A 27,664-nucleotide genomic window follows, 5' to 3' on the forward strand; every position below is an offset into this window, starting at 1 on the left:
AAAAGCTGCCTCTTCTCTTTTCCTGAATCTCTCCAGCCCCCATCCTACACTGATGCTTTTTCTATTTCTGCTCTTCCAGGCTTCCTTTTGTTGACTCTCTGTCCAAGAATCTCCCCTTGGCACCTTGCATAGCTGCTGTTCAGCCTCTCTGGAAGCAGACACTGCTTCTAGTGCTGACTGCTTTGCACTCCCCCTCGCCCCATGCACAGGCATCTTTTCTATGCCCTTGGTTTTGACTGCCCTTCTCTTAAATCATGATTGTTTTACTAGCTGTCCCCACAGAAGCCAAGTCCCTCCTCCTTGTCTAGCCAGGTTTTCCCAAAGCTATTGTTGCATTTAGTAAAATCTACCCAGATGAGACTCCAGGGGCAGAGAAATGTGACAAGTCTGAGGAAAAACTGTACACACATGAATCTCAATTGGAGTGTACAGATATGGCATTTTACACTTGCTTTGTGGGCATCAAAAACGTTTCTGTTCCCTCTCTCCTGTCACAGGTATCTCCCTTTATCATTCAACCATCTGCTGAAGAAATGCCTCCTTTGGGTATATGCAGCGTGTCAGTTCAGTACACGTCGTTGCTGTGCCAGCGTCTCCATACGGTATTAGAACTAGAGGTAGAAAATGGAGAAAGGAGGTAAGGGGAAAAAGTCACATTCTGCTTTATTTTTTATTTTTCCTGACGTTCACGTGTGATTTCTCAGCATAGGTAGGCTTGTCTCCTGCAACAAAAATATGTAGCAAGAACTCAGAATGCGCTTGTGTAACCTATGAACGAACTATCTCATCACTAATATTGCTAAATAAACATAATCATCATTCTTTCCAGCATGCTGTTGTATGTCTGGCACATCTCATTAACGGTAACAATAGGCCATCTGTGTGTTTACTTCCAGTTACCTTCCTGTTTCTGTTGAAGTCCAGACCCCCCAGGCGTGCCTGATATCTAGTCATCTAGCGTTCACTGAAGTCTACACTGGAATTCCTGTCAAAGCAACGAGCAAACTTTTTAACCAGACACGGCTGCCAACAAAATACTCATGGGGAAAGGTAAGTGTGTTTCTAATGGATGGAGAATAAAGCACGGCCGGAAACTGGAATTTCTATCAAAATACAAATAATAATCAAAAGCTTTGCTGATGTGTCCTTTGACTAGTGATGCCTGTTCACTGGCTTGTGAGGAGGAATTCAGCTTGAGACCAGACTTTATGAAAAGATTATCTACCCATCGATGCTAATATGTAGTTACTGACCATTAATCATTTCTTGGAGGGTGGTGTGGGCAAAGTGGAAGGAGAAGATGGGGTGTAAGCTGTGTTAAACAAAGTATCGTAGCTGTTCAGGTTTTTGCATTCAGTTCAGTAGAGCAAAGTAGCAGCATTGCTTTTGAATTGTGTCTAAACTTAAATTCTATATTCCAATTGGGTTTGAGCTCACGGATTAGGACTCCTAAATTTAATATCAGTATGTGGGCTGTTGTCTGAACTTTCTTTTCAGTGATGGAAAATCTGGGCAGGAGAGGTCAGTTACCAGAATATGGCTGTCCAGTGTCATTCTGAGTGCTGCAGAATGTTCTTTGTGACCTCCAGGTGTCACTTGGGGAATGCATTCTCTTGTAAGGCTAGCCACTCCTCTATGGACTTGTGTTTAGGCAACTGAATCCTAACGTGTTCTTACCAGCAATGGAATCCAGAGAACTATTCAGCTCACTCTAAAATGGATGCCTGCTTTAGTATGCAGAATGACCTCTAGAATGTACTGAATGTTGGCTATGGTGGTAGTTTTGACACCCACTACATGTATGCTTAGGTAGCTTCAACTGTGAGTCATGCTATCAGTGCCTTACTCATTCAGATCCACTCTGACATCCAAGACTTAGCTCAGTTGCCTGCATAAAAGCATTCAGTGCCACCTGAGGTGTCCCCACGTGCCTGAAGTACTCTACCAGTGCATGTGGGTGATGCAGGACCCATGGCAGAACCCTTTGGAGTAGCAGGAGCCTAGGAAGGATACCCACAGCATTTTGCATAGTACCTGGTGTTCGTGTTTGAGCTACTGAGGCGAACCCCTGAGTTCATGTCAGTCACACAGGCAAAATTGTCTCCACAGGCATCCTCTGTAGTTAGCTGGGGAGATGTGAGGCACCTCGAGGATATTGTTCCAATATCAGGTGGGCTGACATAGCCCTGGCAAGGCTTGTGACTGTGAAAGGGTCTACAGCAACTCTGCTCCCAGTACAGGTTGCTCAGTTGTGCACCTGAAACCACTTGAAATGAATCTAGGTAGGAGAATCTTAGCAGCCATAGGGGGATTACAAAGCAAGTCTCATCTCAACAAGCTGTATGTGTTGCTATGGGAAAGTATCCTAAACCTTAGAATAACTGTTTTTGTAGCCTTGTAACATCAGAAGAGGAAAATCTGAAAGAACTCAAGGGTTATTGAAACAACAGATTAACTGAGAGTTTGTCCTGTCTGCTTGGCAGCTCATTGGAAGTCAGGCAGCTTTCTGCCTTGCCACTGTCTCTCCAGCCAGTGGCATTTTAGACCCAAACGAAGAAAAAGAATTCTGCATAGAGCTGACAGCTAACATCATGGTAAGTTTAAAAACTGGTGCTTATCAAAAGAGTAGTGCTGTCATTCTCACCTCACCTCCATCCAACCAGGGAAAGGGTTTCTGCATGCAAAATGTGATGTTCTTTCTTGCGTACAATATCTCTGGAACTGCTTTGCTTTAGAGGTAACCGTGCTTAGAGCTTCAAAATTTGCAATACAGAAAGCGTGTCAAAAATCACTAGTGGAGCAATGTTAGGCTTAGAGACTGATATGGATACAAAGAGATGAAACAGCCACAAATTTTTACCTTGTTTCTTCCTTCTTAGCAAATCTGTTAGCAGGTAATACATCAAAAGCAGTTTCGTAACACTTTACAGTATTCTGTTGTAGTTCTGTTCCAGTGAGGTTTAATGCATTTTCTAATTGGATTCCTTAATGAAGCTGCCTGTCCTCTGTGAACTCCGCTCCATTCACAAGCAAATCTGCTTCTTCTCCTATCAGGGTGAGCTGAAAGACCTTGCCCTTTCCTGTGTCATAGAAGACATGACTGAGCCCCTCTTTCTGAGCATTTCTGGAGAAGTTAAAGGACTGCATGTCACCTACTCAGTGCCTTGTGATGGTGGAGATGCCAGGTAAATCAAGGTGTTATTAAAGTCATCGAATCATGGAATGGTTCTTCTTCCATTTCTTTTTGTGGAACAGTTTTAATAGATGCAGAGCTCTAGTCTATCTGTAGAATACTCACTTATACCAAAGTGTGTGATAGTATTAAAAACATCTTAAGAATATCAAGGCAAGTGTAAAGCTGTATCAAGCTTTACGCTCTGCAGTTTTATTGTAGCCAGATATAACGTAGATCAGCTTTATACCACCAAAGACAGTGTTCAAAAAATCACAGACTTCTAAGAGTAGCTTGAAGATATTAAACTCCATCATTTACATACCTCTTGGCAAGGTGCTCTCTACTCAGAAACTGGACCAAATCTCCATAGCACCAAGCCTTAAGGCAGGTCACTGTGACGCAGCCAAACTCTATTTCCCAACGAAACGTTCCAGCTTGTGAGTGCAGTCTGTGATTCTGCAAGTCCCCTCTACAAAACATCTTTTTGTATCTTGGGCTTCCAAATTAACTGGAAAAAAAAAAAATTCAGATGAGCCAAAACAAATTAACAACTTTGAGTGAATAATAAACTGGTGTGAAATGAACTGCGTGTTAGTAAACTCATGGTCGTGTTTTGTCTGGTCTCACTTGTGCTCCTGGAACTTGCAATCTGCCAGTTGTCCTGTTTCTTTTGGTGCGTGTGTCCTGCAGTCCATAACATATGAGGAACAGCATCTTCTGCGATGCCAAAAATGTGCAAATTCAGTTTCTACTGAATTACAGAGATCCAGTCTGTTGGACCATTTAGTTTTCTTTGATACTGTGTATAATGGTGCAGTAAGAAAGGACAGTGGACCTCTCTTTGACTTGGTATACCCGATTGATTTAATTTAATTGTTTATATGTGGCATGATTACTCTCTTCTGGAATATGCTCATCTTTATTCACTTCTAATATAAGTAAAAATGGCTTTAATTTGGTAGGCTTACACATAGTACATGATCAACTTTCTACCCCAAGTAAATCCTTACAAGGTTAGAAGTGGAAAAAATGAAAAGCAGTAAATGCTGACGATAAAAACTCAACTGCTTGGTCCTTTTACACTGGTTTTTGCAACCACATTGTATATTGCACATTTGAAATCCCTTGAAGCCATCTGTGGCATAAGAAGGTAGGATTGATGCTTTAATTCTTTTTTTTTTTTTCCTGACAGTGATGAAAGAAAAATGTTACAAAGCTCACATGATCTGCTCTTGGACTTTGGATCTGAGGTTGCATTGAAAGACATAGTGAAGCGCCAGCTGGTTCTTACCAATCACACTGCAATCCGTGCACCATTCAGACTAGAAGCTGCGTATTTTACCGGCTCTTCACCTACTCCAGAGCAATCCATCTGCCTGTAAGTCTCATCTTTCTGCACAATACTAACAGAGGTGCCGATTAAAACTGAAATTGGGACAGCGTGCTGTTTCCTCTGTCACGAGATGCACTTTCTGCAGCGTTACAGTGTTGGGGTTTTTTGCTCGATGTTTTTATGCTCTTTGACTGCGGTAATCGAACATGCTGACCACATTTCCTGCAGAAACTGAGAGCTTGCAAGGCAAAGACAGAAACTGAAGAGACGTTTAGATGTGGTACTGAGGGATGTGGTTGAGTGGGCAATATTGCTGATAGGTGGGTGGTTGGACTGGATGATCTTGGAGATCTTTTCCAACCTTGGTGGTTCCATGATTTAGCCAGTACCAGTGGCAAAACACTACTGCTGCCAGTAGACGTAAGCTGGTTTGCACCTGCCAAGGCTCTGTTGTGTTGGGTTGTACACAGAGCCTTGCAGCTCTTCAGTTAATTCACTCTTAAGGATGTTACTTTCTGAAAGTACTATGTAGGTAGTCCTTCTTCAAGTTATAACGGCCATTGATGTAGGAGTCAGCTAGAGCTGTTATGTTAGCAGAGACATGCTCATTTCACAGAACTGTTATGATGTTTTGATGTTTGTTTTTTTTTTCCAAGCTCGTCAGGCCGCCTGGTGAAAAGGAGAGGGCCCATTGCAAAACATGCAGCCAAAAGAGCACAGTCAGGTACAATAATCTCCTCTGTGGAGAGAAGGCAAAAATAACCGACTACCACTTTCAGCATTAAATGTGCCAGTCAGGCACATAATTTTGTTGATGGAGTATTTGGCTAAACCGATACCATTAAATAACGTAGCTCCTCATTTCATTCTTGAGTCTGAAATTCCACATTGCTTAAGCATTAAGTCACTCTTTTATTTTTCACCCCCCAGTGATGGGTGGTTCTGCTTATAGTTCATTCCCAGCGCGGAGTATGGATGTGTTACATTTGGCTGTTTTCATTCCTGGGCAGTCTTCTGATACCATTGTAGCAGGCTTGTTTCCTTCAAACCCTTTAATATATTTCCCCAGTGTAGGAAAGCTACCCCCCAGCACATCCATCATTTCTGAGCTTTGTACTGAAAACAGTAATACTTAGAGCCACAGGGGACCCAGGGAGTGGGGAAGTGAGAGCAAAATGCCATGAAATGTGGATGTGTCTAGTGTATCCAAAATAAAGCTTGGATACATTGGTAGCTTGCCATAGTGTTTAATATCTGTTACAAAAACAAAGCTTTTCAGCTGTTGAATTAGTCCTTAAGATGGGGAAAATGCTGTTCTGACAGATTCCGTAGAAGTCTATTGATTTGGAAGGCCGGGTAATTCAGAATGGGGAAAGGCTCTCTGCTCTTTATAATTCACATTCTTTGTACTGAACAGCACACAGATGTAAACAGGCAGCTGCCAACAGAATGCTAACCAGTTAGCACAAATTCCAGCTTATTTTTCTAAAGTTGAGGGTGTGTTTTCATGTAACCAATCACTGCCTTGCACGTCTCAAGGGGTCCTGGAACAGGTTGTTCGAAGGCAGTCCATCTATGAAATAATCTCTGCAAGAACTGACTCATTAAAAACAAAACAAAAAAAAAAAAGAAAACAAATTAAGACCCGCTGCAAAAGGGAACTGGAGTGAAGTGTTATAAATGTGGGCCGTGTAAGCGATCCCAGTTTTTCTGAAGCCATCGAAGTTAGTCTGATTGGCATTTAGCTAATAATCTGCTCCTGTGTTTCCTTTGAAATACTAACATTGTTCCATTTCCTCAAAACTTATCAAATGCTTCTTTGCTGTGCTCCTTTAGAGTTTGCAGCAGCGATGCTGTCTCGTGGGAAGGGAGTAGCTTTCCATATACAACCTTCCTCAGGAACTCTGCAGGCCTTCCAGCAGCTAATCATAGAAATAACAGCTTACAACAACATGTGGGGAGCATACAGTGATGATCTTGTCTGTCAGGTAGGTGGGGCTTGGTTTCAAGTGAAATATTGCTACGGCAGATTTGACGCCAATTATATTTCCCAGATTCTTTTCTGTTAAAAACGCATTTTCTGTTTATTAGGATTTCTGTAAGAATTCCGGGCAGATACTGCTAGCTCCAACAACATGCAAGGAACAGTTGCTTGCTCTTGCAGTGCTTGGTTTAGTTGTGGGGCAGCATGTTTTGGCAGGACAAGGGGAAATGGTTTTAAGTTGAAGGAGGGAAGATTTAGGTTGGATATCAGGGGGAAGTTGTTTGCTATGAGAGTGCTGAGGTGCTGGCACAGGCTGCCCAGAAAGGTTGTGGATGCCCCATCCCTGGAGGTGTTCAAGGCCAGGTTGGATGGGGCCCTGCGCAGCCTGGTCTAGCATTAGATGTGGAGGTTGGCGGCCCCGCCTGTGCCAGGGAGGTTGGAGCTTGATGATCATTGAGGTCCCTTCCAACCCAAGCCATTCTATGATTCAATGATGTCTATCCCTTGGGAGTTTTCCATGTGTCTTTAAAGTGACTGGAACAGTTTTGATGTATAAAATCTGTTCGGTAACTGACCAGTGCACTACTCAGCTCTGCCAGTACAGTATGTTGTGTTGTATGGAAAGGCTGCAGGGAAGTTAGCTAACGTATGAGCTATTGCACTCCTGCTGAGAAAAGCTGTTCTTTAGAATGGGAATTAGGTGCTTTCAAAAGATATCATTCGAAACATATGAAAACCAGAAACAGTTTTCAAAGTGTAATTTTGAAACCCAGATACTAGATAATATATTGATTCTAATGGCAAAAAATATATATTTTTAATAGGTGGGAGACTTGCAACCTACATTAATTCCTATGCAAATGACTGTGAAGGGCTGTCCCATCTTCCTGCAGATGGCAGGACCACAAACACAGCGACCCATCATCAGGTACAGCCCAAACTACTGACAGAGAAGTCAGACCATTAAATACCACTGGACAATAGCTAACGCTTACTCCTGTTCCCATCTTCCTGTGGTGCAATGAGGAAGTCAGCACGGTGACTGTCAAAGGACAGTATCTGCTTCTGTACCACCAATGCATTTGTCTCTGTCACAATAATTAGAAAAGAATCTGCATCCAAGTCTTCCCAGGCTTACCATCACTCACTGTTCTGGGCTTCCAGTCATGCAAGTTTATTCATGCCAGCCTTATTGATTCAGTGGGGATGAAAATTGGTACACGGTGGCAGTCTTCCTCATCGTCCACAGTACACTTCTCCCTGTCCATATGGATCATGGAGAAATGCAGCCTCAGTTAAACGAGGGCAAGGTAAGGCTTAAGCCCTTGCTGCCACTGCCAGTGTTTCTCACAAAGGCTGACTTCACATGTTCACCCCGAAACGTCTGAGACAGCTAAGAACACTGGAAGAAAGAGACTGATTAAAGAAAATAACGTTGTACAGCCCCTCTTAACAGGCTGCCAGCACAGCCATATCCTTTCCACTTAAAAACGCATCTTTAATTAAAGTTTGTTTCAGACCTGCACTTCTTTTCTGCATGTTCTAACAGCAGGTTTCTCCCTCAGGTTTGGCACTCATGTCTCTGGAGAATGTCCTGTCTTTCGGAGCATCCGGCTCAACAATCCGACTCCCTTTGGTAAAAAGAACTTTGGGACAGCAAACACCCACACTTGCATCGCACTCCTTGTAACAAGAAAAATAGAACAACCAGTTAACGTGTTAACTGGCCTTCTTGTTTCCTCATTAAGGTTTTTTTGTGAAGACTATAAGAGAATGTCTAAGCACTCTTCTAACTTGGCTAATATGGAAAAATAGTACATGTTGTCAGATCTTTATCTGTGTGGAAGTACTTATTATGGCATTGTTGACATGCATATTAGGGAAGCAAGTGAGCTCCAGACAGAGTGTAACTGCCTCAGTGTGTTATCAATGTGAAACAACCCATCCTATCCCAACGTGTCTGGGACAGTGTCTCACTGAAATGATGGGAATTTTGGATTTTCCATACTGCTTTTGTATAATTCTCATCTGCTCCTTAGTGGTGTCATCAGGCTCTTCTGTGTTTAGTGAGAAAAATCTCATGAGTGAGATTTTCAAGCTCTTTCAAGCAATTGTCATTCATCTTTTCTATCTCTAATTTTTCCTGAACGCCACACATCTGCATAACAAAATACTCATCATTAAAATTAATGTTAATGGATATATTGTTTGGGGCCTAGAGAATGGCCAAGCAGTTTATTACCCATATACATTGCACACACGCATACATGCTTTCAAATCAATTTAGTTGCTTTATGGCAAAGCTTAAGACGTGCTCTAATACAAATCCAGTTGCAAACCAACAAATTCTTCACTTGATCTGGTTCTCCAGTACCAGCTAAGCTATGAGTCTTCTGAATGACCAGGGGTAACTGTTCTTTCTCCTCTTCCATTCAGACATTCGCCTGGACTGGGAAACTTACAACCAAGAGGAAGATGATGAAAAGCTGGTGGACCTGCTGATGTTCTTTGGAGACCCTTTTCCTCCTAAGGACGTGGCAAAAAATGAGACTGCATCAACTGGTAGCAACTCGGAGATCGTGTTAGGATTGGATCAGCCCCCCGTTCCCTGTGGAAGCATTCATCCAGCTTTGCAAACCGCAGATGAGGTCAGCTGTTAGTCTGTTTTTTATACCGCTGCTGAGATACATGATGGGTTTCTTGGCACGAAAGGCTGAAAACAATAACAGACAGCATTTAACCAAGAGCTGAGTTATGAAATGTCAGCTGCTCTCACAGTCAAAAAGCAATTCACCAGTAGGTGGCTGCAGGTATCAGTTTCCGGAATGAGCTATAAGCAAACAGGTCTTCAGCTTCTCTTCAAGTTGTTAGAGAAACTGGTCAGATACTTTTTAAAAGACTGCCATTGATAAATAATGCTTTTTTTTTTTTTTCTTACATAGAAGTGTTAAGATAACGAAAACTCTTCAATTTGGTCTGCTTTCCTCATGGCTGCTTTATGCCCTGTAGTCAGGGAGCAGAATATAACTTGAGGAGTTAAATGACAGCTATTGGTTTGGAGGTGTTTGTCCTAGTGCCAAACTAGCCCTGGTACTGTCAGATGTCACCGTGTTATAGCAGACTGTTACATGTAAAATTCAATCATAATATGGCAACTTAATGCCTCAAAGGACTGGCAGTGACGGGGAAGGTGGTATGCAGGATCCAGCAAAAGCCTTACAGGAAGGATATGAAAAGCACCTTTTTTCTGTTTCAGCTCAGAAAGCGTAGTTGCTTTGAATACACCTCCTACATTCCATGTGCAACAAGGGAGAGCTGTTGTCCTAAAGTGCTGCTTTACGTAATGGCCCCAAGATGTTTTGGTTGAGTGTTTCTCTTTGTTGAACGGGACCCAAGCATGCACGTTTTCCCAGCAGTCTGGGGACAGATTTGGGAGAGCAAACCTATGCATGAAAAAAATCTGTGTGCAGGACACATCCATGTGTCCAGTTTGCATGCCAGGAAGAATGAAACTGAAGCTGGCCATACTTATGGACAGTTAGTTCCCTGTACACATCACTTACTTTCCTGTACACATCGCCTACATTCCTCCTTTGCAATGTAATAGTTTTAACTATTCCCCACCCTTTTGTCCCTGCAGTCTTCAAACACAGAGAGCAAAGAGGAAGAAATAATCACTCAAGAACCTGCAACGCAGAAAATTGTCTCTGTGCTTATACGGCCTCATGAAGGGGTTCTTGCTGACAGCCCCTACTCCATCACTCCAAGACAGATAGTAAGCCGTGTATTTTCTTTCTGCTTAGAGCTAGCATGTTTCCTGGGGGATAGGAGGGGCAAAGGAGAAGGAGGAAGCTTTGCTCTTCTAGATAAACACCTGCAACCCACCGTACATCAGAAGTAACTGCTGCAAAATAGGGGCAGAAAGAAGATAAAGCTCTGGAGAGATGCTCTCCGTCTTTCCACGATTGCTCCAGGAAGGTCTGTTAGCTCAGGTGTTGAGCAGTGCAGCTGCCCAGGCCTGGCTCAGGTCCATGTCTGTGTCTGAACACCACCCCCAGACCCTTCAGTGCCATGGGATGTGGCAGAGATCCTGGTTCCAGCTCTGCTCTGGGCCTTGGGCAGAACTTTCTTCTGCTCCTCAGTGCTCTGAGCAGGCAAACGCAGCGCAAGGATTGCTGAGCTGACTGCTTGTGTTGAATGCTGGCCCAGCAGGGCTGAACGTGACATTGGGGGGGTTGCTTCTGCACAGCACTTAAAACAGGTTTTAGTCATTACCTGCTTAATGTGCCGAAGGGAAGCAGAACCTCTGCAACCCTTACATCACCAAAAATCGACTGTAGCTGGCTAGTGCATTTGGCTACGTTCTCTGCTGTCGTGTAAAGGAAAAAATGGTCAGGAGGGAGCAAACAGAACTGAAAAATACTCAGCTCACACTTGTAAAATTCAGGAAAGGTTTCTTGTGTCTCTGTCAGCTGAGTTAGCCACGGGGCGAGGGTGGGAAGAACTGGGCAGAGGTGTTTCCAGAAACAACCAGGTGTGAATCTATGTCTGCGTGCTTAGGGGAGATGTTCTCTGGCTGGACTTTAATCTGCTGATGCTGAAGAGTGTCTGCGCTGATATTTGCAGCTGAAATAACGAAGCCGGTTTTGTTGCCACGTGTTGATGTCTCAGTACGCGCCCTGAGCATCCCCGGGGGATTTCAGGCTGCTCGCAGAACTCAGCTGGAGCAGCAAGAGCGCTGGGGATGCTTGTGCAATCCCAGGCAGCTGCTCTACAGGCAGCTCTCGTTGCAGGTGGTTCCGGGAGGTGGCAGCACCTCCGTTTGCATCTCCTTCAACCCCGATCTCCTCCCGAAGCCCGTGGCTGAAGTGCGGTGTGACGGGTTTGTGCTGGGATTCATGAGCCTGGACGACGAGGTAAGCCCAGCGCCGGAGCGAGGCTTTAGCCTCGAAAATAATCATTTCCCTTCCTGTAATTTCGCTGCTGTAGACCTGGCCGCTCTGTAAAAACAGCCCTCTTCCTGCAGCTCCGCGCATCCTTCCTTAATTTGGGTTCGTTTGCTGCGTTTGCCTTTTAGTTTGGAAGCGTTCTGGGGTGGGAATGTCACCGTCTTCTTAACGCTGGCTGGTGCAGCAGCCCCCAGACAAAAGCCTGGGATCTGAATCGCTGTCACAACATCAGCTTTGATTGATAACAAGAGTGAACAATGGGGCTGAGACTCGGGGCTGTGGGGTTCCCTTCCTGGCTCTGCATCTGCCTTCCTGTGTGGATCCGGACGCTGCAGCTCTCCTCTGGGAAACTTCCCCTTTGCCAACTGCAAGTGCAGCTCACAGGCTGATGTGAGGCTCCAGCAATGCTTTATGAATTGCCCTCAGTTTCCCTGACGTGAATCACTGCAACAGTGCAAGGCGTAATGAAGGAGTTATAACTGAATATTTAATAAAAACATCCCTAACGTTCTTACTCCTGGAGGAAATATTGCCTGTATCTGTATTAAATGCAGTCATTGCGTCCAGTTATTGCTCCATTTCTGCTGTTCCATCGTGCCTCACAAACAGGCAATGCGTTACCAAGCAGAATCCCATTTCAGGTCACGCCTCCTTAGGCTGAAAGTAGGCTTTCATGCTGTAGTGCTGTCACTTATACAGCACTTCTGCTTTCATTGCATTGTCAGCTTGCAAGGACAGTGCCTGACAAAGTCCATCGCGGACACGGTTACGATGCTGCACCGTTACGAATTGACCTGCGAGCTTCTGTAAGGCAAGCCCTGTAAGTGCCAGCTCACTGACAGCACACAATAAGTGAGCTGGAGGGAAGGGCTCTGACCAGCTCCCGTTCTCTACGCTCAGGTTGAAAGTGGACACGGATCATGACGGAGGAGTGGTGTTTTATTCGATGGCAAGCAACCTCATACCCGACCAGCCTCTGTTAGGAGTAAGTACCTGGTGCACAGATGTGTTCAGCTGGTTCATGCTGCTGAGAATACTCACAGCTACACCCACGTGCTTTTTAAAAGGCGTCTTTACCACCACTATCCGCGTGCTGCAGTCTTCAGTGCTGCACAGAACAAGATATGGAAATCAAAAGGAGTACGAGTACTCACCAGCCAGGAATAAGCAACGCTGAGCTCAGATAATTCTATTTTCATGTCCTTCTCTCTCTCTCTTTTTCCATTTTTTTTTTTTTAGCAGAGGATTTCTCAAGCAGAAAAATTAGTATTTGTTTTTAAGACATAAAAGTCTGACTGATAGGAGAATGAAACTTAAAGCAGTGTGGTCAGTTCCTGCAACCTTTGTCATTTGAAGACCTTAACCCTATCACATAATTTGTATTCGGGGTATTTGCTCAAGAAATTCTGAAAGCACTGGGCTTCTTTGGGGCAGAGTCCTTCAGATCCCTGCAGCTGCTGAAAGCACGAAGCTCTCAAGGGAACTGAAACCAACCAGTCTGAATTGCTTCTTTACCAGGTTTTGACAGATTCAGTATTGACTCAGAGTTTGAAACTCATCAATGGCACGAAGGTTCCTCTGTACTTCAGGCTCCTTCTGTCTGCACCCTTCAGCCTGGCCAGCACAGATCTCAAGAGGAGCACCAAAACATCCCACAGCGAGAACGAAGGAACAGGATGGCAACCACAGCTTGTGCTCTACCCACAGCAAAACATGCTGGTAGGCTCAAGAATAATAATCCTCTGCCAGAGTAGATAGTTTAGTAATGGGTGTGTTAGCATAACCCAGATGAACCACAAGAAAAACACAACCAGTATAGAAATCTTCCAGTGTCAGAGGAAATAGTGGTATTAGCAAATGCTAATTATGGCAATTTAGCCTGCTATGTTGCAGGTACAAAATATTTTTCCACTGTGGCCTTGCTGTGCTTTTCTCATCAATTCTGACCCTGCTGTCTTGTGGAAAACCCTGTGTGGTTTCTGGACCTCACCTAAATCAATAACCAAATGCATGCTGAACTAATTAAGATTTCCAAAACCTATGTTCTCTCATTTCCTTAAATTAGATGCAGACAGTGCAAAGGGAGAAAAAAAATGATTAGCTTGGGGTGTACACAGTGACATTAAAGGAAGCGAAGTCTTGGATTCAAGAATTACCTAGGGTGCAAGGAATGAACAACCCTCAGCTGCGTTTTGCAGCGTGCTTCTCATTTTCAGAGTTCACCCTGACTTAGAGGTGATCTTCACAGATCTTCATTCTGCATGTGTCAGAATCATAGAATCATAGAATTAGCTAGGTTGGAAAAGACCTACAAGATCATCCAGTCCAACCATCCACCAACCACCAATAACCCCACTAAACTATGTCTCTCAACGCTATATCTAAACATTTCTTGAACACCTCCAGGGACGGTGACTCAACCACCTCCCTGGGCAGCCCATTCCAGCGCCTGACCACTCTTTCAGAACAGTAGTATTTCCTAATGTCCAGCCTAAATCTCCCCTGGCACAACTTGAGGCCATTCCCCCTTGTCCTGTCACTAGTGACAAGAGAGAAGAGGCTGACCCCCAGCTCACTACAACCTCCCTTCAGGTAGTTATAGAGAGCGATGAGGTCTCCCCTGAGCCTCCTCTTCTCCAGACTGAACAACCCCAGCTCCCTCAGCCGCTCCTCATAAGGCCTGTGCTCCAGACCCCTCACCAGCTTCGTCGCCCTCCTCTGAACACGCTCCAGGGCCTCAGTGTCGTTCTTGCAGTGAGGGGCCCAACACTGGACACAGTACTCGAGGTGGGGCCTCACCAGGGCTGAGAACAGAGGGACAATGACTTCCCTACTCCTACTGGCAACGCTATTTCTGATACAAGCCAGGAAGAAAGAAGATGTAACTTTTTAAAGACATCTTTAGGAATATGGTATTTGTAAGCTCAGGAATTGAACACCTTTGTCTTGCTAGAGAATGTTGCTCCATCATGGTCCAGCAATTAGCTGCTCAACTTTTACCTTTACACTCTGTACTGCTTTCATAGGAAATAGCTGTGTTTCTTTTTTCTTTAATGTCCATTAAAATGCTTTATTCCTGTGGGAATTTGGTTGCTGGCATGAGACCTTTGTGTTCCAGAGGGAAAACGTGCATTCAGGCCTTGGGGCACTGTTTACTTTGGATTTCCTTTACGTGGTGCTGTCTTATGTGACAGCCATCTGAATTCCTCTTCCCACAGGTGAAAGTGTCCTTCCACAACACTCTGGAGTTGCTCACGTATCAGCATTTGCCAGATACCCAAATACTTCCTGGATTCCAAGTGCTGCAGTTTGAGAACGGAGAGAGAAAGCTGAAGTTCAGTCAGAATCTGATCATTGAATATAGTAACCACAGCACCCAGGTAAGATGAGGCTGACAGCCGTGGGCCCTGAGAAGGGGCTGTGTTTTATCAGCTACTTTGCTTCAGAATGAGTGTGCCTGAGGATTTACTAAGCTGTGAAATGCAGCCACCTCTGGAGTAGAACTGTGTCATACAGTTAAAGAGAACGGCCAGAGGAGATAGATAGCTCTCTGAGGCTGCAGTGACTCACAGACGGAGAGGTTTTGTGTCTGCACCCTGCTGTTTGCACCCTTGCTTTCTGCAAGAGCACTTTAGGGCTTCTTGAAAATCCCATCTGTCCAGCTCACGTGGTGTGGTCACAGCCCACCCGTGCTTGAAGACTGATCCCTTCCAGATGCGAAGCCACGAAGCCCCCAGAATCATCAGCCGTTGCAGTAGGCTGCAGGGATTTTTTTCACACCAGGTATTTCTGAGGGCTGGTCCGTAAGATCCAAGCACCGTATCTAAGAAACAGTCGACTTAACAGTGTTCTTGGGCAATGTGCACAAATGGAATGACTCACCGTGGGCCGCATGCGGTCCTCAGGGATGACAAGATGCTGTAATGTCTGCATCTCCACAGAAGATCCTAAAAACAAATCGGAACGTTCACTCTGTGTTACTTCATTAAGACCACAGTGTCTGGTTTGAAAACCTGCCCTGAAATAGTAAAACCAGCAACGACTGAATTCACTCAAATGGAGAATGGGGAATGGACTCTATGGCAAAAGAGCGCAGAATCAAAGTACTCCTGATGTAGTGCTGGAGGTAACAATGACCCGGCTGTAGCAGGTACAAAATGACACAAAAATGTGGTGTTCTGTTGTTTTCTTTCCTTTTTCTCTCTGTTGCAGCTGGTCCCTGTGACTGCATACCTCGCTGTTCCAGTTCTGGAGCTGTCTTGCAACGTGGTTGATTTCAAGACTTGCTTTGTTGCACAGACCAAGACTGAACATGTCTTCCTGTGTAACAGGAGCGGCTGTAGAATTTACTGGACTGCTTTGCTAGGTATTTGGGTTTTGCAATTGGATCTCCTTGCTATGTAGTTTCTTTGTTCAGTTTTTTTTTAAGGCTGCATGTATTCACTCAACAGCCAATATGCGACAATGATATTCACTCCAAATCTACCCAGTCTGTTTCTGTTCTCACTTACTTATGTGGGATTTTTGCTGTTGTTTTGCTTTTCTATCAGCGTATCTCTACTGATTTCAGCCTTTACTCCAGATTTAAGCAAAAGATCAAATCACAACCCTCACCGTCAGCGAACACGTTCATTTATAACGCAATCCCAGGAGGCAACAAGGAGCAGCAGCTCCTCGTGAGGGCTGTTTGGATTTGTGCCTAATGGGATTAACAACAGGTGGACTCAAAGGAGAGAAGATCAAGGCCTTCTTACTCAGACAGAGGACCCTTGATTAAAGAATGAAAAGAGAAACTGGCCACTTGCATAGAAAACTTGTGGCAGTGCAAGAAGTGGAACGGGCTGTCCAGGGAGGTGGAGTCACCGTCCCTGGAGGTGTTCAAGAAACGTTTATAGTGTTGGGAGACATGGTTTAGTGGGGTTGTTGGTGGTAGGTGGATGGTTGGACTGGATGATCTTGTAGGTCTTTTCCAACCTAGCTCATTCTATGATTCTATGATTCTAAGTGATGTATTTCTTAGCTGGCAGGCAAGGAGGTGTATTGTTTTGAGTGCTATATGCTGCACAAACCCATGTAAGAGGTTCTGTGTTGCCTTCTTTGTTGCAGATCAACAGGAAAGGCACAGTGACCTGGAAGTATTTTCCATCTCCCCTAGTAATGGCATCCTGGAGGCACGGGAAGGGGAGCAACCTACCAAAGACATGCTGCAGATCACCTTTACTGCAAGGTACAGCTAGAACTGAAATCCTGCAGTCGCTCCCTGAGCAGCCCAGACTTGCACTGTGAGAAGTCAGTGAGAGCAGAGAGGAGCGCTGCTCTGTTCTTGTGTTACCAGCTGCTGACACTTGCTCATCCTGTGCTTCCAGCCGGTCATTTCTCCATATTACCTCATTCCCTGTGCTGCTCCCACATACAGGATTTCTTTTAGAAAGAAAAGGTAGGGTAATATCTTCAACGGAGGGCAAATCTTGGGTCTGTCATTCAGGGCAGAGCCTGATACACCAGTTAACTCCTTTATGCATCCAGCCCCTTGCGAGGACTAAGGGAGAAATGTGTCCAGAGTAGCTCAGAATTCCAGTAAGATATCCACTTGTCTTGCTTGAAGGAGCAAACTCTAGCAGCCAGTCTCAGGGATCCTTCATTTCAGTGTAGGTGCTCTAAAAGTAACTTTCTGAATTCCTGCGCTTCCAAATAGCTCCTAATAAGCAAACAGAGCAAAATGCCAATTCTACTGGAGTGATACGATTTGTTTTCCTCTTGTTTAGCCTGGTGCAATGTTTAGGCCAAATAGGCCGAATTGTGTTGATGTTTGGTGGGAAAAACATACATCAGTGCAATTCAGTTGTCTTTAGTCCAAAGGTTTTCCTTACAACAAAGATAATGCGAGCTGCAGGCAGGTAACAGCAAAGAGCAGAAGAGAGCAGGTGCCAACGACTTTCCTGTAAACATCTGACATTGTTCTAATTACATTTATGGACATCTTATCGTGACCCGTTGTCAAGGCTGGGTATGACTTAAGAACAGCAGAAGCACTGACCTGAAACCTTCAGTCTCTTTGGTCAGAACCAGCATGACATTAGTAAATAATTACAAGCAAGGTGGGAGGTGATTGTAACGAGTGGTCTTCCTGCAGGGGAATTTTGTATGGGCAGGTCAAGTAGACACAGGACTTTACAATAGCAGTCTCTTAGAAGATGGGAACTACTTCAGGTGGACAATCTCAAGGGTGTTGGTTAACACTAGAGCCCTAAGCAGATTACGCTGTAAGACTTCCACTTGGCACAAGTGCTAAAGTGCACTTGGGAGCTTTGTGATGTTCTTTTACAACCTGGACTTAGTTGATTGTCAGCTCCAGGAAGACAAGGGATGAACTTTTCAAACTTGTCTGTCACGGGAAGGCGTCATTTATTTAGCTCAAATTGACTTCCACAGCTAGGAATGCAATCGAGTTCTTCTTTGAACGATGAAGCCAATAACCCAATGTCTTTCATTGAGGTAGAGACTAGCACTGTTTTTAAAACACCCACACATTGCCAGGGGATGTGAAACTGAAGCCAGATCACTATCCCAGACTGGACACTGATGTTAGAAAGCGTTAGCGACCAGGAGCAGTTCATACTTTACGGGACTGTTCTCTCCTTTTTCTTCTGTAAAGAAACTAATCTCATCCTGAAATACAGAGATGGGTCCAGCTGTAACGGAACCATCTTCTCCTCCCTCTCCATTTTAGGAGCGACGTTGAATACGAAACAATCGTGACCGTTACTGGGATGCTGGGAGAGAAGCCTTGCAAGCTCCAGATCAGGGGCCGAGGAACATACGATGGGAAGTATGAAGACATGTATTTGATTTAAGCAAAACAGTGGGGGACAAATGCCAAGGTAACAAATCAGCTGCAAACAGTGTCAGCAGAGCCTGTGCCTTCGTTTAGTTCAGCTGTTATACGTGGACTGAAATTTTAGCAGAATAAAATTTTAAGTTGTGAGGGAAAAAAAAAAAAATACTCATAACCCTATCCTGTGCTATGACTTGTATTGCTGGGATAAGCTTACCATTACCTGCAGAGCCAGGCTCTGCAAAATGATGTTCTGAGTTGCAAACCAGCTATGGTAACTGTTAGGCCAAAGCACTGTTGCACAGCAAAGTATGCTGCAAATTACAGTTGAAACTATTGCTTTAGAAAGATTTTTGTTTTACTCTTCTTTGGGGGGTAGGGGAGGGAACACTGTATGACACTAAAATTAGCAAGAGTGAATAGGCCAGCATTCCTGGGCTGTTTTCTCAGCACCTCACATGATTATGAGCAGAGCCAGAGAGCCAACTTCCCATGGCCTCTGCGTGTTTCATCATGCTCGGGTACTGAGAAGAGCCCCTTCAGCTGCTGGAAGGAGAAACCCTTCTTCCTTTTAGTTCCTTCTTCCCCCATGGTTCCCGTTTACTCACACATCTCTTCAAATGTTTTTAGTATTACTTTTTAGCTAAAGATCACTGAAATTCCCACTTCCGAGGTTAAGTTTTCTACTCCCACTGTGCGAGGGGAGGAGGAAGGGGCTGCAATCCACACTGGAAGAGAACAGAAGATGGTATCTCCCTTCTGCCTACTTTAAGGTAGAACTTATTTTCTACACAGGAAGGAACCTTAGTGTGCACAGAAGACCCCTGAAACTACTGCTACCCCCCTCTAAGTAATGCCAACTTTGAGCTCTAAATACATGTGAAGCTGTTGGAGGAATGGAACGTAAGAATATAAAACAGCAATAGCTAGTCGTGACCAAAGAACAATCAAAATAAAAATACAATTGTACTGCAGGAGATCAATTGTATTATTAAGTGCAAAAACAAGAGCCAGGACAAAGAACCTCACTCTATTACATATTTAATCTTTCTAATATGTCAAAGATGATTACTGCATTTCTTTTTCAATCCATTAGCTCGGGATTTCAGTGATCTTTTTGTTCCTAAGAGGGAGAACAGATAATGCAAGATTTTACACGATGAAATCAGTATTAGCACTGAAGTACTGAGATGTTGCTGAAGTTCGTGTAGTGCTGAAATCTGCTTTATATAAAAAAAATAACTCGTTAGGCCTAAGCTTGTCTTCTAAGTTAGAGTCATACAAGCTCACAGTTAGAAATACGTTGTAAAAGCTGGCATGCCCACTTTCAAACTCCTGGTTTCTATCCAATTCTTCAGAACCTTTGCATTCAGGCACCCCCACAGCCTGTCTGTACCTTGCTCCTGTGTAAGTGACTTTCTTGCCCTTCCACTTTGCTCCCATGGTAAGTTTGAGAGCAGCATAGTTGAAGAAAAACAAAAATAGAGAAAGCTAAAGCACAGCCTCCAGCACATGGAGGCTTTGAGACATTAACCAGCTTCTGATGGATTGGGCAGGGGTAGTTAGATTATCAAGGAAATGTTAAGTCTTTGCCCTGCACTACACTCTGATAGTATTCACAGAATAAAGGGATGAATTAGACTGGAAGTACTCATTAGGAATCATCACCGTAGGGCCTGCATTTGGGCTTCAGCTGAACTCATTCCTTTTCTCGTGTTAGGCTGCTTCTCAGCTCTGAAGCAAGTGCTGGTTTTCATTCTCCCACCCGCTCATTAGACCCGTATGATTTATTCTACTTCACTCTTGGTGCCTGAAGTTTGCAGATCTAGTAACAAAAACCTGAATCCACTTGATTTTGCAGTGCAAATCATTTGCTAGTACTGGAGAAGGCAGAGAATGAGCTGCAGTGTTGGGCTGTCAGTACACTGGAGTTTAGTTCCCTGGATACTCAAACACAGCTGCAGCTCCCATGCCAGTTCCAATGCACATGGATACGACGCCATACGCTCTGCAACAAAAGAATACAGGAATTAGGAAAAACATCAGGCTTGTTTCACCTGGCAGGAAAAAAAATGCAATAATTTTCAGCTACCTACTGCTCTCCAGTGTTACCATAACATTCTAACTCTACGTTCCAAGCTATCAAAGGGATGGGAAAAGAGCAAAACCCAAACTGAAGGTTACTTCCGTGCCTAAATTACCTTTAGATACATTTAAGACCAATACTGTTGCTCGGTGCTCACCTTCTCCCTCTACGCTTCAATTCGTTGAGCAAAGTGACAACTTGACGAGCACCAGTGCAGCCCAGGGGGTGCCCCAGTGCTATTGCTCCTCCCAGGGGGTTGACCTTCTCCATGGGAATGCCCAGCTTCTCAACGCAGTACACAGCCTGTAAAGACACAGGGAATTGTTTCACGGAGATGCTCTCACCTGTTAGTCCTCAGCTCTCCTGCAACAGAGAACTCAGAGGGCTGCAGAGCAGACTGGAGATCTCCTCCCTACACAAAGAAGGACAGCAAAGAGCTGGGCAGATAGTCCTAGGCAGGTCTAGGTGCTTCCAAAGATCTGTGCTCAAAATGAATTTAGCTCAATGATGTTTTCTTTGACATAAAATCCACGCTGTTGTGTCAACTGCTCTGAAAGGATTTGAGTAATAAACAGTTAGGATTTAGAGGCCTGGCTTCAGCTAGATCCTGTTTTCCACTGGAAAGCAGGGAACTACATTACAAAGCCAAAGCACATGAAGCAAGCTAACCCTATCAAGTTCATCTCAAACCAAGCCCAGGGACTTTCAACAGGTAAGTCACACATTTGTGGAACACACGAGTGAAGTTTCTTCATTTCATTAAGGATGCTCAGATTGCAACACACTGGCATCACCCTATAACAAATCACAGCCCCTGTGAGACAGCAACTTCCCAAGTTGGTCTAAGGATACAACTGTAAGGTTCACACTCTTGCTTGGTGGAGAGTTGTCTGATTTTTGTTTTAATACATCTGAAGCTATATAGACAGTGCCCTGCTTATTTTTAGTTGAAAAAAATGAAAGTAGTCTGTATGTGTTCTTAACATTTGGCCAGGAGAAATGCAACACGTGGAACAAGTTCAAATCTCAATTTTGAGACCAAACTGAAATAAAACATTTCAAAACAATGTAACAACTCGAACAAAACGATGATCACTCACCTGGCTTGCAAAGGCTTCATTGATTTCAAATATATCAATGTCATTCAGAGTCAGACCTACGGTTCAGAAAAGTAAAGATTTAGAAGATAGTTTGGCCTTATCACTGCATCAAAGGGAAAAACTCAAAGTCTTTATTTATGAGTTCTACTTCTACTCCACTAACACCAACAAGAAAGGACCCTGGCTCCCTTTGGGGTGTCTGTGTTCGCATGCATGAATGTGTATAACAGTATCTAAAGACTGCAAAACATCGTAGTCCTTGGTATCCTATCACTGAGTTTAAAAAGTTTCCAATTAAATTTGATTTCTTTGCAGAGAGATTAAAGATCGAAGGGTATTTTGAGACAGAAAGATGGAAGCATAGCCAAGCCTGTGACCACAGTGATGGCAGGCAGACACAACAACAGTCACGAGCTATTTAACCCTGTAAGTTTGGTAAGAACCCTGAGGAAAGCCTGTTCTGCTGGTCAGGTGCCACAACTGTAAAGAAACCAAAGCACAAACAAGCAAACCATACACACACCCTGGTCACACTAAGTGAAAAGAGCACTAAGTGAGAACAGCACTGCGTGAGCACTAAACCACTTGCCTTGTTAACAAACTTGTTAACAGCTCGTTGAGGCTGTGCAGGGATTTAATCCTGAGCTTCTCACGGGTGAGCGAATGACAATTTATGCCTCAGAAGCGAACAGCTTTGTAACCATACTAGGCAGGATCTCTTTCAAGGTTCTGAATGTGAGCTGTTCCTCTGGCTGACAGCTGCTAGCAAAATCACCTCCGATTTCAGGCACAGAGTCTGGCTTAGCCCCGTGCTGAACACCGGGTGAGTGACGATGGGTTCCTTACCCGCCTTCTGCACAGCCGCAGGGATGGCGTAGGCCGGCCCTATGCCCATCACGTCGGGGGGTACTCCAACCACAGCAAAGGACCTGAGCACTCCCAGGATGGGCAGTCCCAGCTGCACGGCCTTGGAACGTTTTGCCAGCAGGACGGCAGCCGCTCCATCGCTGACCTGGCTGGCGTTACCTGTTGGGAGAAATCTCTTGGCCTGAGCACGCAGCAGGGGAAGGCAGGCAAGCCCCAGGAAAGACAGCAATTTAACAACAGAGCTGACCTGCTGTAGTGCTGCCGTTCTCCTTGAAGGCAGGCTTCAGCTTTGCCAAACCTTCCAGGGTCGTGGAGGGCCTGATGCCTTCATCTTGGTGCACAGTGATTGTCTTCTGGTTGCCTTCGTTATCTAGAACGGTGGTCTTCACTGGAACAATCTCAGCTTTAAACAGTCCCGCCTGCTGAGCTTTTGCTGCTCTGTTAAAGAAAAGTACAGAAGGTTAAAATAACTCCTGAGCGAGATCCCCTTTCAATTTTAATTCATAAAATGTAAATATTTAGTATTTCCAAATAAGGGGGGGTAAGAGCTGAAGGACAAGCTCAGTAACCTCACAGGCATCCTGAGCCCGAGGCCAGAAAACCGTTCCTTCCTCAGGTGAGAGGTGAGGATCACATTCACATACCCTTTTGTGCTATCAGTTCAGTGTCAGTGAGAACACTTGGCATGCCAAGTTCCTTAGAAGCAGGGCCAGAATTTAAAGGTTAACTGGCCCGAGCAGTGGCTTCCTGTATTAGATAAATAATTGGAGCAAGGCGATGCTCAAACAGAATTGTGAAAGGCAGATTAACTCTTTGATGCCACCAGCTTTAAGGTCTCACCCACCACCACAAGCCCCAGGGACTCCAGGGGTCCGCTTACTTTGGCACTGGTTTAAATTAGGAGAGAGGTTATGACAGGCAAAACTGGGACTCACTTGAAGCCAAACACCTGCAGCACAGCGGAGCCACTCGTATCAGCTCAGCAGTCCTCTACAAAAAGCTGCTTTCAAATATTTCCTCTTAGGAAAGATTCCTTCTGCTGCGGCGCTCACGTTCAGTTTAAAACGACACCGAGCCAAAGCTGCTATGAAAACACTGAACTACACAGAAACCCCATGGCAGTTGTAGCCTTTGAATTCTGATCAACACAGGTGCACTCAGTGCTCAAACTTGTATGCCCAGTGATGGGTGTGCAAGAACGCACGCCTCCCAGTGCAGCTCTGGCTTCCTTAGCACAGAACCCCGGATACACAATGGTTGGACTAGATGATCTCAGTGGTCTTTTCCAACCTTCATGATTCCATGGCCTCAAGCTTCTTGACCCACTGCTAAGTATTGAAAGCCAAGATGAAGTTTGTACTTAATTACTTAAGGGAGGAACAATGTTTTGTTATTGGTTTTTTTTTCCTCCGATATCTATTCCTTAACCAAAAGGTAAAAAAAAATAGAAACAAAAGGCACTTACTTTTGTTGAGAAGCCAAGGCAAAGGCATCCTGCTTCTTTCGGGAAATTCCAAACTTCTCTGCCACATTTTCTGAGGTTATTCTGGGGAAAACAACATCAGCGAAATGAATCCAATGACACATCCAACGGAGCTGCAGTTGGCTTCTGCCAGAACAAGCCAGCCTACAGGCAGCAGCTTCAGTCTTGAAGCTCACTGCTGACTTCTCAACCTGGAGCTGCTTGGCACCTACCCCATAGGAATAAGGCAATCGCGAGCTTTGCTGTTTTCCATCATGCTGGAGCTGATATCGCCGGGATTATTTCCACTTCTGAGGGACATTGTTTCCACACTAAGCACAGGAAAGACTGGAAGTTACTACCGCTGCTTCCATTTGTGATAATTGTCCAACTGTGACTGATCGAAACTCAGCTGCTCAACAGCATTCTTCCCTATCTCCCTACAGAAACACAGCCAGTAAGTAAAAACTGTGAGGCAGGAGCTCTTCAAGCAACACTATACAATTAGCACAAAACTAAAACAAGATTGAATTGATCCTTGTTCCATTATAATAGGATATAAATGTCAGCAGTTAATTTCTCATGTTCTACAGCAAGGAAGGAACTGCTGACCATAGCTCTTCTGTCTTCAGATGTGATGAGAAACCTAAGGGTCTACAACTGCCTGAAAGGAGGTTGTGCTGAGGTGGGGGTCGGGCTCCTCTCCCAGGTAACAGCGGTAGGACGAGAGGGAACTGCCTTGAGACATGCCAGGCAAGGTTCAGGTCGGATATTAGGAAAAACTGAGCCAAAAGAGTGGTCAGGCACTGGCACAGGCTGCCCAGGGAGGTGGCTGAGTCACCACACCTGGAGGTGTTCAAGAAACATGGAAACATGGGACTTAGGGACATGGTTCAGTGGGCAATATTGGTGGTAGGTGGATGGTTGGGCTAGATGATCTTACCGATCTTTGCCAACCTTAATGACTCAGTGATTCTATGATAGCCAGATACAGCTTAAAAACTCACTGGCAGCATAACAACGTGAAGTATTAAGCAACCCATGACAAAGAGACTTGAGTGAGTCGTGCCAGCTGCATTTTGCAACACAAGGAATTTCAGACACGGATCCCAGAAGCTGCAGTCTTTGACCTACAAGTGAGTGAGTAGACCAGACCCCTTAGACTAGCAAGCTCTTGTACACACAGTCCAGACCACGAAGCCTAAGATGGGAAGAGTTTGAATTTTACTCTGTGCCACACAAGCACACGAACGAAGAGCAAGTAGCAAAGAAAATATCCCTAAAAATGCAAGATATCCTTGAGCAGAGGTTGGACCAGGTGATCTCCAGAGATCCATTCTGTGAAGGACAGTATCTCTTTCCTGGGAGGAATACAGATCTGCCTGGAAGGGATCTCTAACTTCTCACACATGAGCAGAAGTGCAGAGCACTACCTTCAGGAAGCCTATGCAAGTGCCATAAAAAGATATTCTTACCCACAGGCCATGCCGATGTCATACGACCCATTTCGGATGCCACCTGTAATGGCAGTACACAAACACTCTTACTATCACCAGGAGCAAAAGCACTTTGAGTTCAGCAGTGGATTTGGAAAAGCTGACACATCCCCTACACCTGAACAGGGCATTCCCTCCATACTCCCAGCTGCCATGTCAAGAGGTGACATGGCTGAAGACCAACCACAGCTTGACCTGCATCTAGCTGTAGAAGTCCCTGTTTGTCACAGGGGAGCTGGAGTAGATGGCCTTTAAAGGTTCCTATGATCTGCTCCTATGATACTATGGCGAGGCCAGGACCAACCCTTCTAGATGCGGAAGTTATGGCAGATCTCATCTTCAGGAGACCAAGTCACATCTGGAAGGGTAAACTCAGCCTTGCAGGGATATAAAAGCATTCCATCAACAATCCACTGAGAACTACTAACAGCGGGAGACGTTACCACTGTTTTTACTGCTCAGAGAGACTGGAGGACAAATCAACAAGGTGCATGAGCACTTAGGGTGGGACTCCAGCCCGAGGGCCCATAATACTCCACACACTTACCAGCTATATTGATAATGGCCTGTAACCCAGAGGAGCACTGCCGGTTCACGCTCGAGCAAGGCACCGTCTCTGGGATACCACTAGAACACAAGATAAAGATTCTGCATTGCGAAGCACACAACAAAACAAACCCCTCGAGAGAACATTAAGCCACCTGATTAAACTTTAACCCTCGTGCACAAGACAGATCCCACTATGCATTCGTTGACCTATTTGGTCCTGCGCCAAGAGAAAGCAAAGTTCATCGATAATTTCCAAACTTGATTTCCAAGCAGCCCTGTGCCAGTTCCCCCAGTACTACCTTCAGAAAGCGCTCTGTAAGCAGGTCCCTCTCCCCACACCAGCTCGGTCGCTGGCACTGCTGTGCTGACTGATTAGGGGAGTGGCCCAGTGAGCAGTGTCTGTGTGGAAGGGAATGCTGCTCTGCACAGCGCTCTCCAAATGCTCGATACACGTCTGATAAGTGGGTAAAAGGTGATTTGCCTCACTGCAGCCTCTGACCCAGTGCTGCTCCGTAGCCAAGACCCGAGAAGGAACCTCAATGAGGTGAGAGTTTACCTTAGGAACTGTGCAACTCTCGCAATCAAAGCGCCAGCTCCCGGCTGCAGCACGTTTCCTGGGTGCAAAGACATGGGCCCGGTCAGTCGGTTGCACTGCCCTCGCTACGCAGAGGGACGCCGAAGGGATGCTAACATCACCACGTCGGTGGTTGGGTGCCACGGGACAGCAGGCTGGAGCCCAACCCCTTGGCGGGACAGTCAGGAAGGATGTCCTGATTTCCTAATGCTACACGTTCAACCCTTTGGGCCCTCACGATACCCACAAGGCAGCGGCATCCCAAGAGCCATCCCCACCTGCAGCTTCACGGCGCCCATCACTCACCAACGCAGATGTCCCCCAGCACCTCAGGCCGCAGGCGGACGTCCTGCAGGACAGCGGTCATGACGGCAGACAGCAGCTCATCGGGCGTGGTATCCTACAAGCACACGGGATTAATGCCACGCAGCGAGCATCGGGAACGGCCCTGCCACTGGCTCCCCTCCTCAACTCAGAGGGTCGTTGCGTGAGCTGTGTGAGCTTACACAGCTTCATCTCACTTCCCCAGAAGCCTGGGCTGGGCTGGGGGATCCCGGCCGTACCTTGAAGCCTCCTCGCTTGGCGCGGCCGATGGCCGTCCTCCGCCCGTGCACCACCACCACATCCTCGGGGCTGGCGGCCGCGGCGCGGCTCCCGCACGGAGCGGCCCTCACAGCGCCCGCGCCCGGGCCCGACAGGTGCCCCAGCACCGCCCGCACCCGCCGCACCGCCCCGCCGCCCGGCTGCATGGCCGCCATCTTGTGCGCCGGCACTGCCCCGCGCTGCCGTCAGCCCGCCCCGCGCTCCCGCCCCCGTCCATCCCCAGTGACGAGCCGAGCCGAGCCGAGCTGAGCTGAGCGGGGGCGGGCGCAGAGCGCAGCCCGCAGCCCGAGCGAGTTTGCAGCTGACGCCGCGCTGGGGGAAGCGTCCGTCAGCCTGAGGGTGGGAGGCTTTGCAGAGCGATCTGTGCGTAGGATCGCTGGGCTGCGGGCCGTTGTGTGAGGTTCAGCGTGGCCAAGCGCCGGGTCCTGCACTTCGGTCACAACAACCCGTGCATTGCTGGTGGCTTGGGGCAGAGTGGCAGAAAGCTGCGCGGAGGTGAAGGACCTGGGGGTGTTAGCTGACAGCCGGCTGGACGTGAGGCCAAGACGACCAGCAGCAACCTGGCTTGTGTCAGCAGAGCTGCGAGGGGTCTGGAGCACAAGTGTGATGGGGAGCGGCTGAGGGAGCTGGGGTTGTTCAGTCTGGAGAAGA

The 27,664-nt window shown here is 45.9% G+C and overlaps 2 protein-coding genes across 6 annotated transcripts in view; one reads left to right on the forward strand and one right to left on the reverse strand.

Moving 5' to 3' along the window:
- Positions 1-19,250, forward strand: part of DLEC1 (deleted in lung and esophageal cancer 1) — a 37,731-nt gene extending 18,481 nt beyond the window's left edge. For 2 of the 5 annotated variants that reach the window (XM_021388636.1, XM_021388639.1), the window contains exons 20-38: positions 498-637; positions 897-1,050; positions 2,484-2,594; positions 3,055-3,185; positions 4,368-4,553; positions 5,165-5,232; positions 6,345-6,496; positions 7,317-7,420; positions 8,058-8,128; positions 8,929-9,140; positions 10,133-10,267; positions 11,286-11,408; positions 12,167-12,261; positions 12,342-12,426; positions 12,960-13,160; positions 14,660-14,821; positions 15,654-15,807; positions 16,548-16,668; positions 18,172-18,626. In XM_021388636.1, coding sequence (XP_021244311.1) covers positions 498-637; positions 897-1,050; positions 2,484-2,594; positions 3,055-3,185; positions 4,368-4,553; positions 5,165-5,232; positions 6,345-6,496; positions 7,317-7,420; positions 8,058-8,128; positions 8,929-9,140; positions 10,133-10,267; positions 11,286-11,408; positions 12,167-12,261; positions 12,342-12,426; positions 12,960-13,160; positions 14,660-14,821; positions 15,654-15,807; positions 16,548-16,668; positions 18,172-18,295 — 2,529 coding nt within the window. In that variant the 3' untranslated portion in view covers positions 18,296-18,626. Of the gene's footprint in view, positions 1-497; positions 638-896; positions 1,051-2,483; positions 2,595-3,054; positions 3,186-4,367; positions 4,554-5,164; positions 5,233-6,344; positions 6,497-7,316; positions 7,421-8,057; positions 8,129-8,928; positions 9,141-10,132; positions 10,268-11,285; positions 11,409-12,166; positions 12,262-12,341; positions 12,427-12,959; positions 13,161-14,659; positions 14,822-15,653; positions 15,808-16,547; positions 16,669-18,171; positions 18,627-18,906 lie in introns of those variants that run through there. The other 3 variants (XM_021388637.1, XM_021388638.1, XR_002435793.1) reach the window with 3 other exon arrangements.
- Positions 19,301-27,183, reverse strand: ACAA1 (acetyl-CoA acyltransferase 1). Its single transcript, XM_021388644.1, has 12 exons — positions 26,974-27,183; positions 26,717-26,810; positions 26,393-26,450; positions 25,835-25,914; positions 25,267-25,309; positions 24,025-24,123; positions 23,795-23,875; positions 22,577-22,767; positions 22,309-22,488; positions 21,463-21,518; positions 20,520-20,665; positions 19,301-20,284 (listed from the first exon to the last, which is right to left on the reverse strand). The coding sequence occupies exons 1-12, from the start codon at positions 27,166-27,168 to the stop codon at positions 20,209-20,211; spliced, it is 1,299 nt and encodes a 432-aa protein (XP_021244319.1). The 5' UTR covers positions 27,169-27,183; the 3' UTR covers positions 19,301-20,208.

Source organism: Numida meleagris, chromosome 2, assembly GCF_002078875.1.
Source record: "Numida meleagris isolate 19003 breed g44 Domestic line chromosome 2, NumMel1.0, whole genome shotgun sequence".
NCBI lineage: Eukaryota > Metazoa > Chordata > Aves > Galliformes > Numididae > Numida > Numida meleagris.

Bases quoted from the DNA above. Each gene is read 5' to 3' on its own strand.
- ACAA1 (XM_021388644.1), bottom strand. From the start codon at position 27,168: ATGGCGGCCATGCAGCCGGGCGGCGGGGCGGTGCGGCGGGTGCGGGCG. The intron at 25,310-25,834 runs GTAAGTGTGTGG...CTGCCATTACAG, and splicing joins GGCCATTATCAATATAGCTG to GTGGCATCCGAAATGGGTCG. The intron at 24,124-25,266 runs GTAAGAATATCT...TCCTGTGCTTAG, and splicing joins GACATCGGCATGGCCTGTGG to TGTGGAAACAATGTCCCTCA.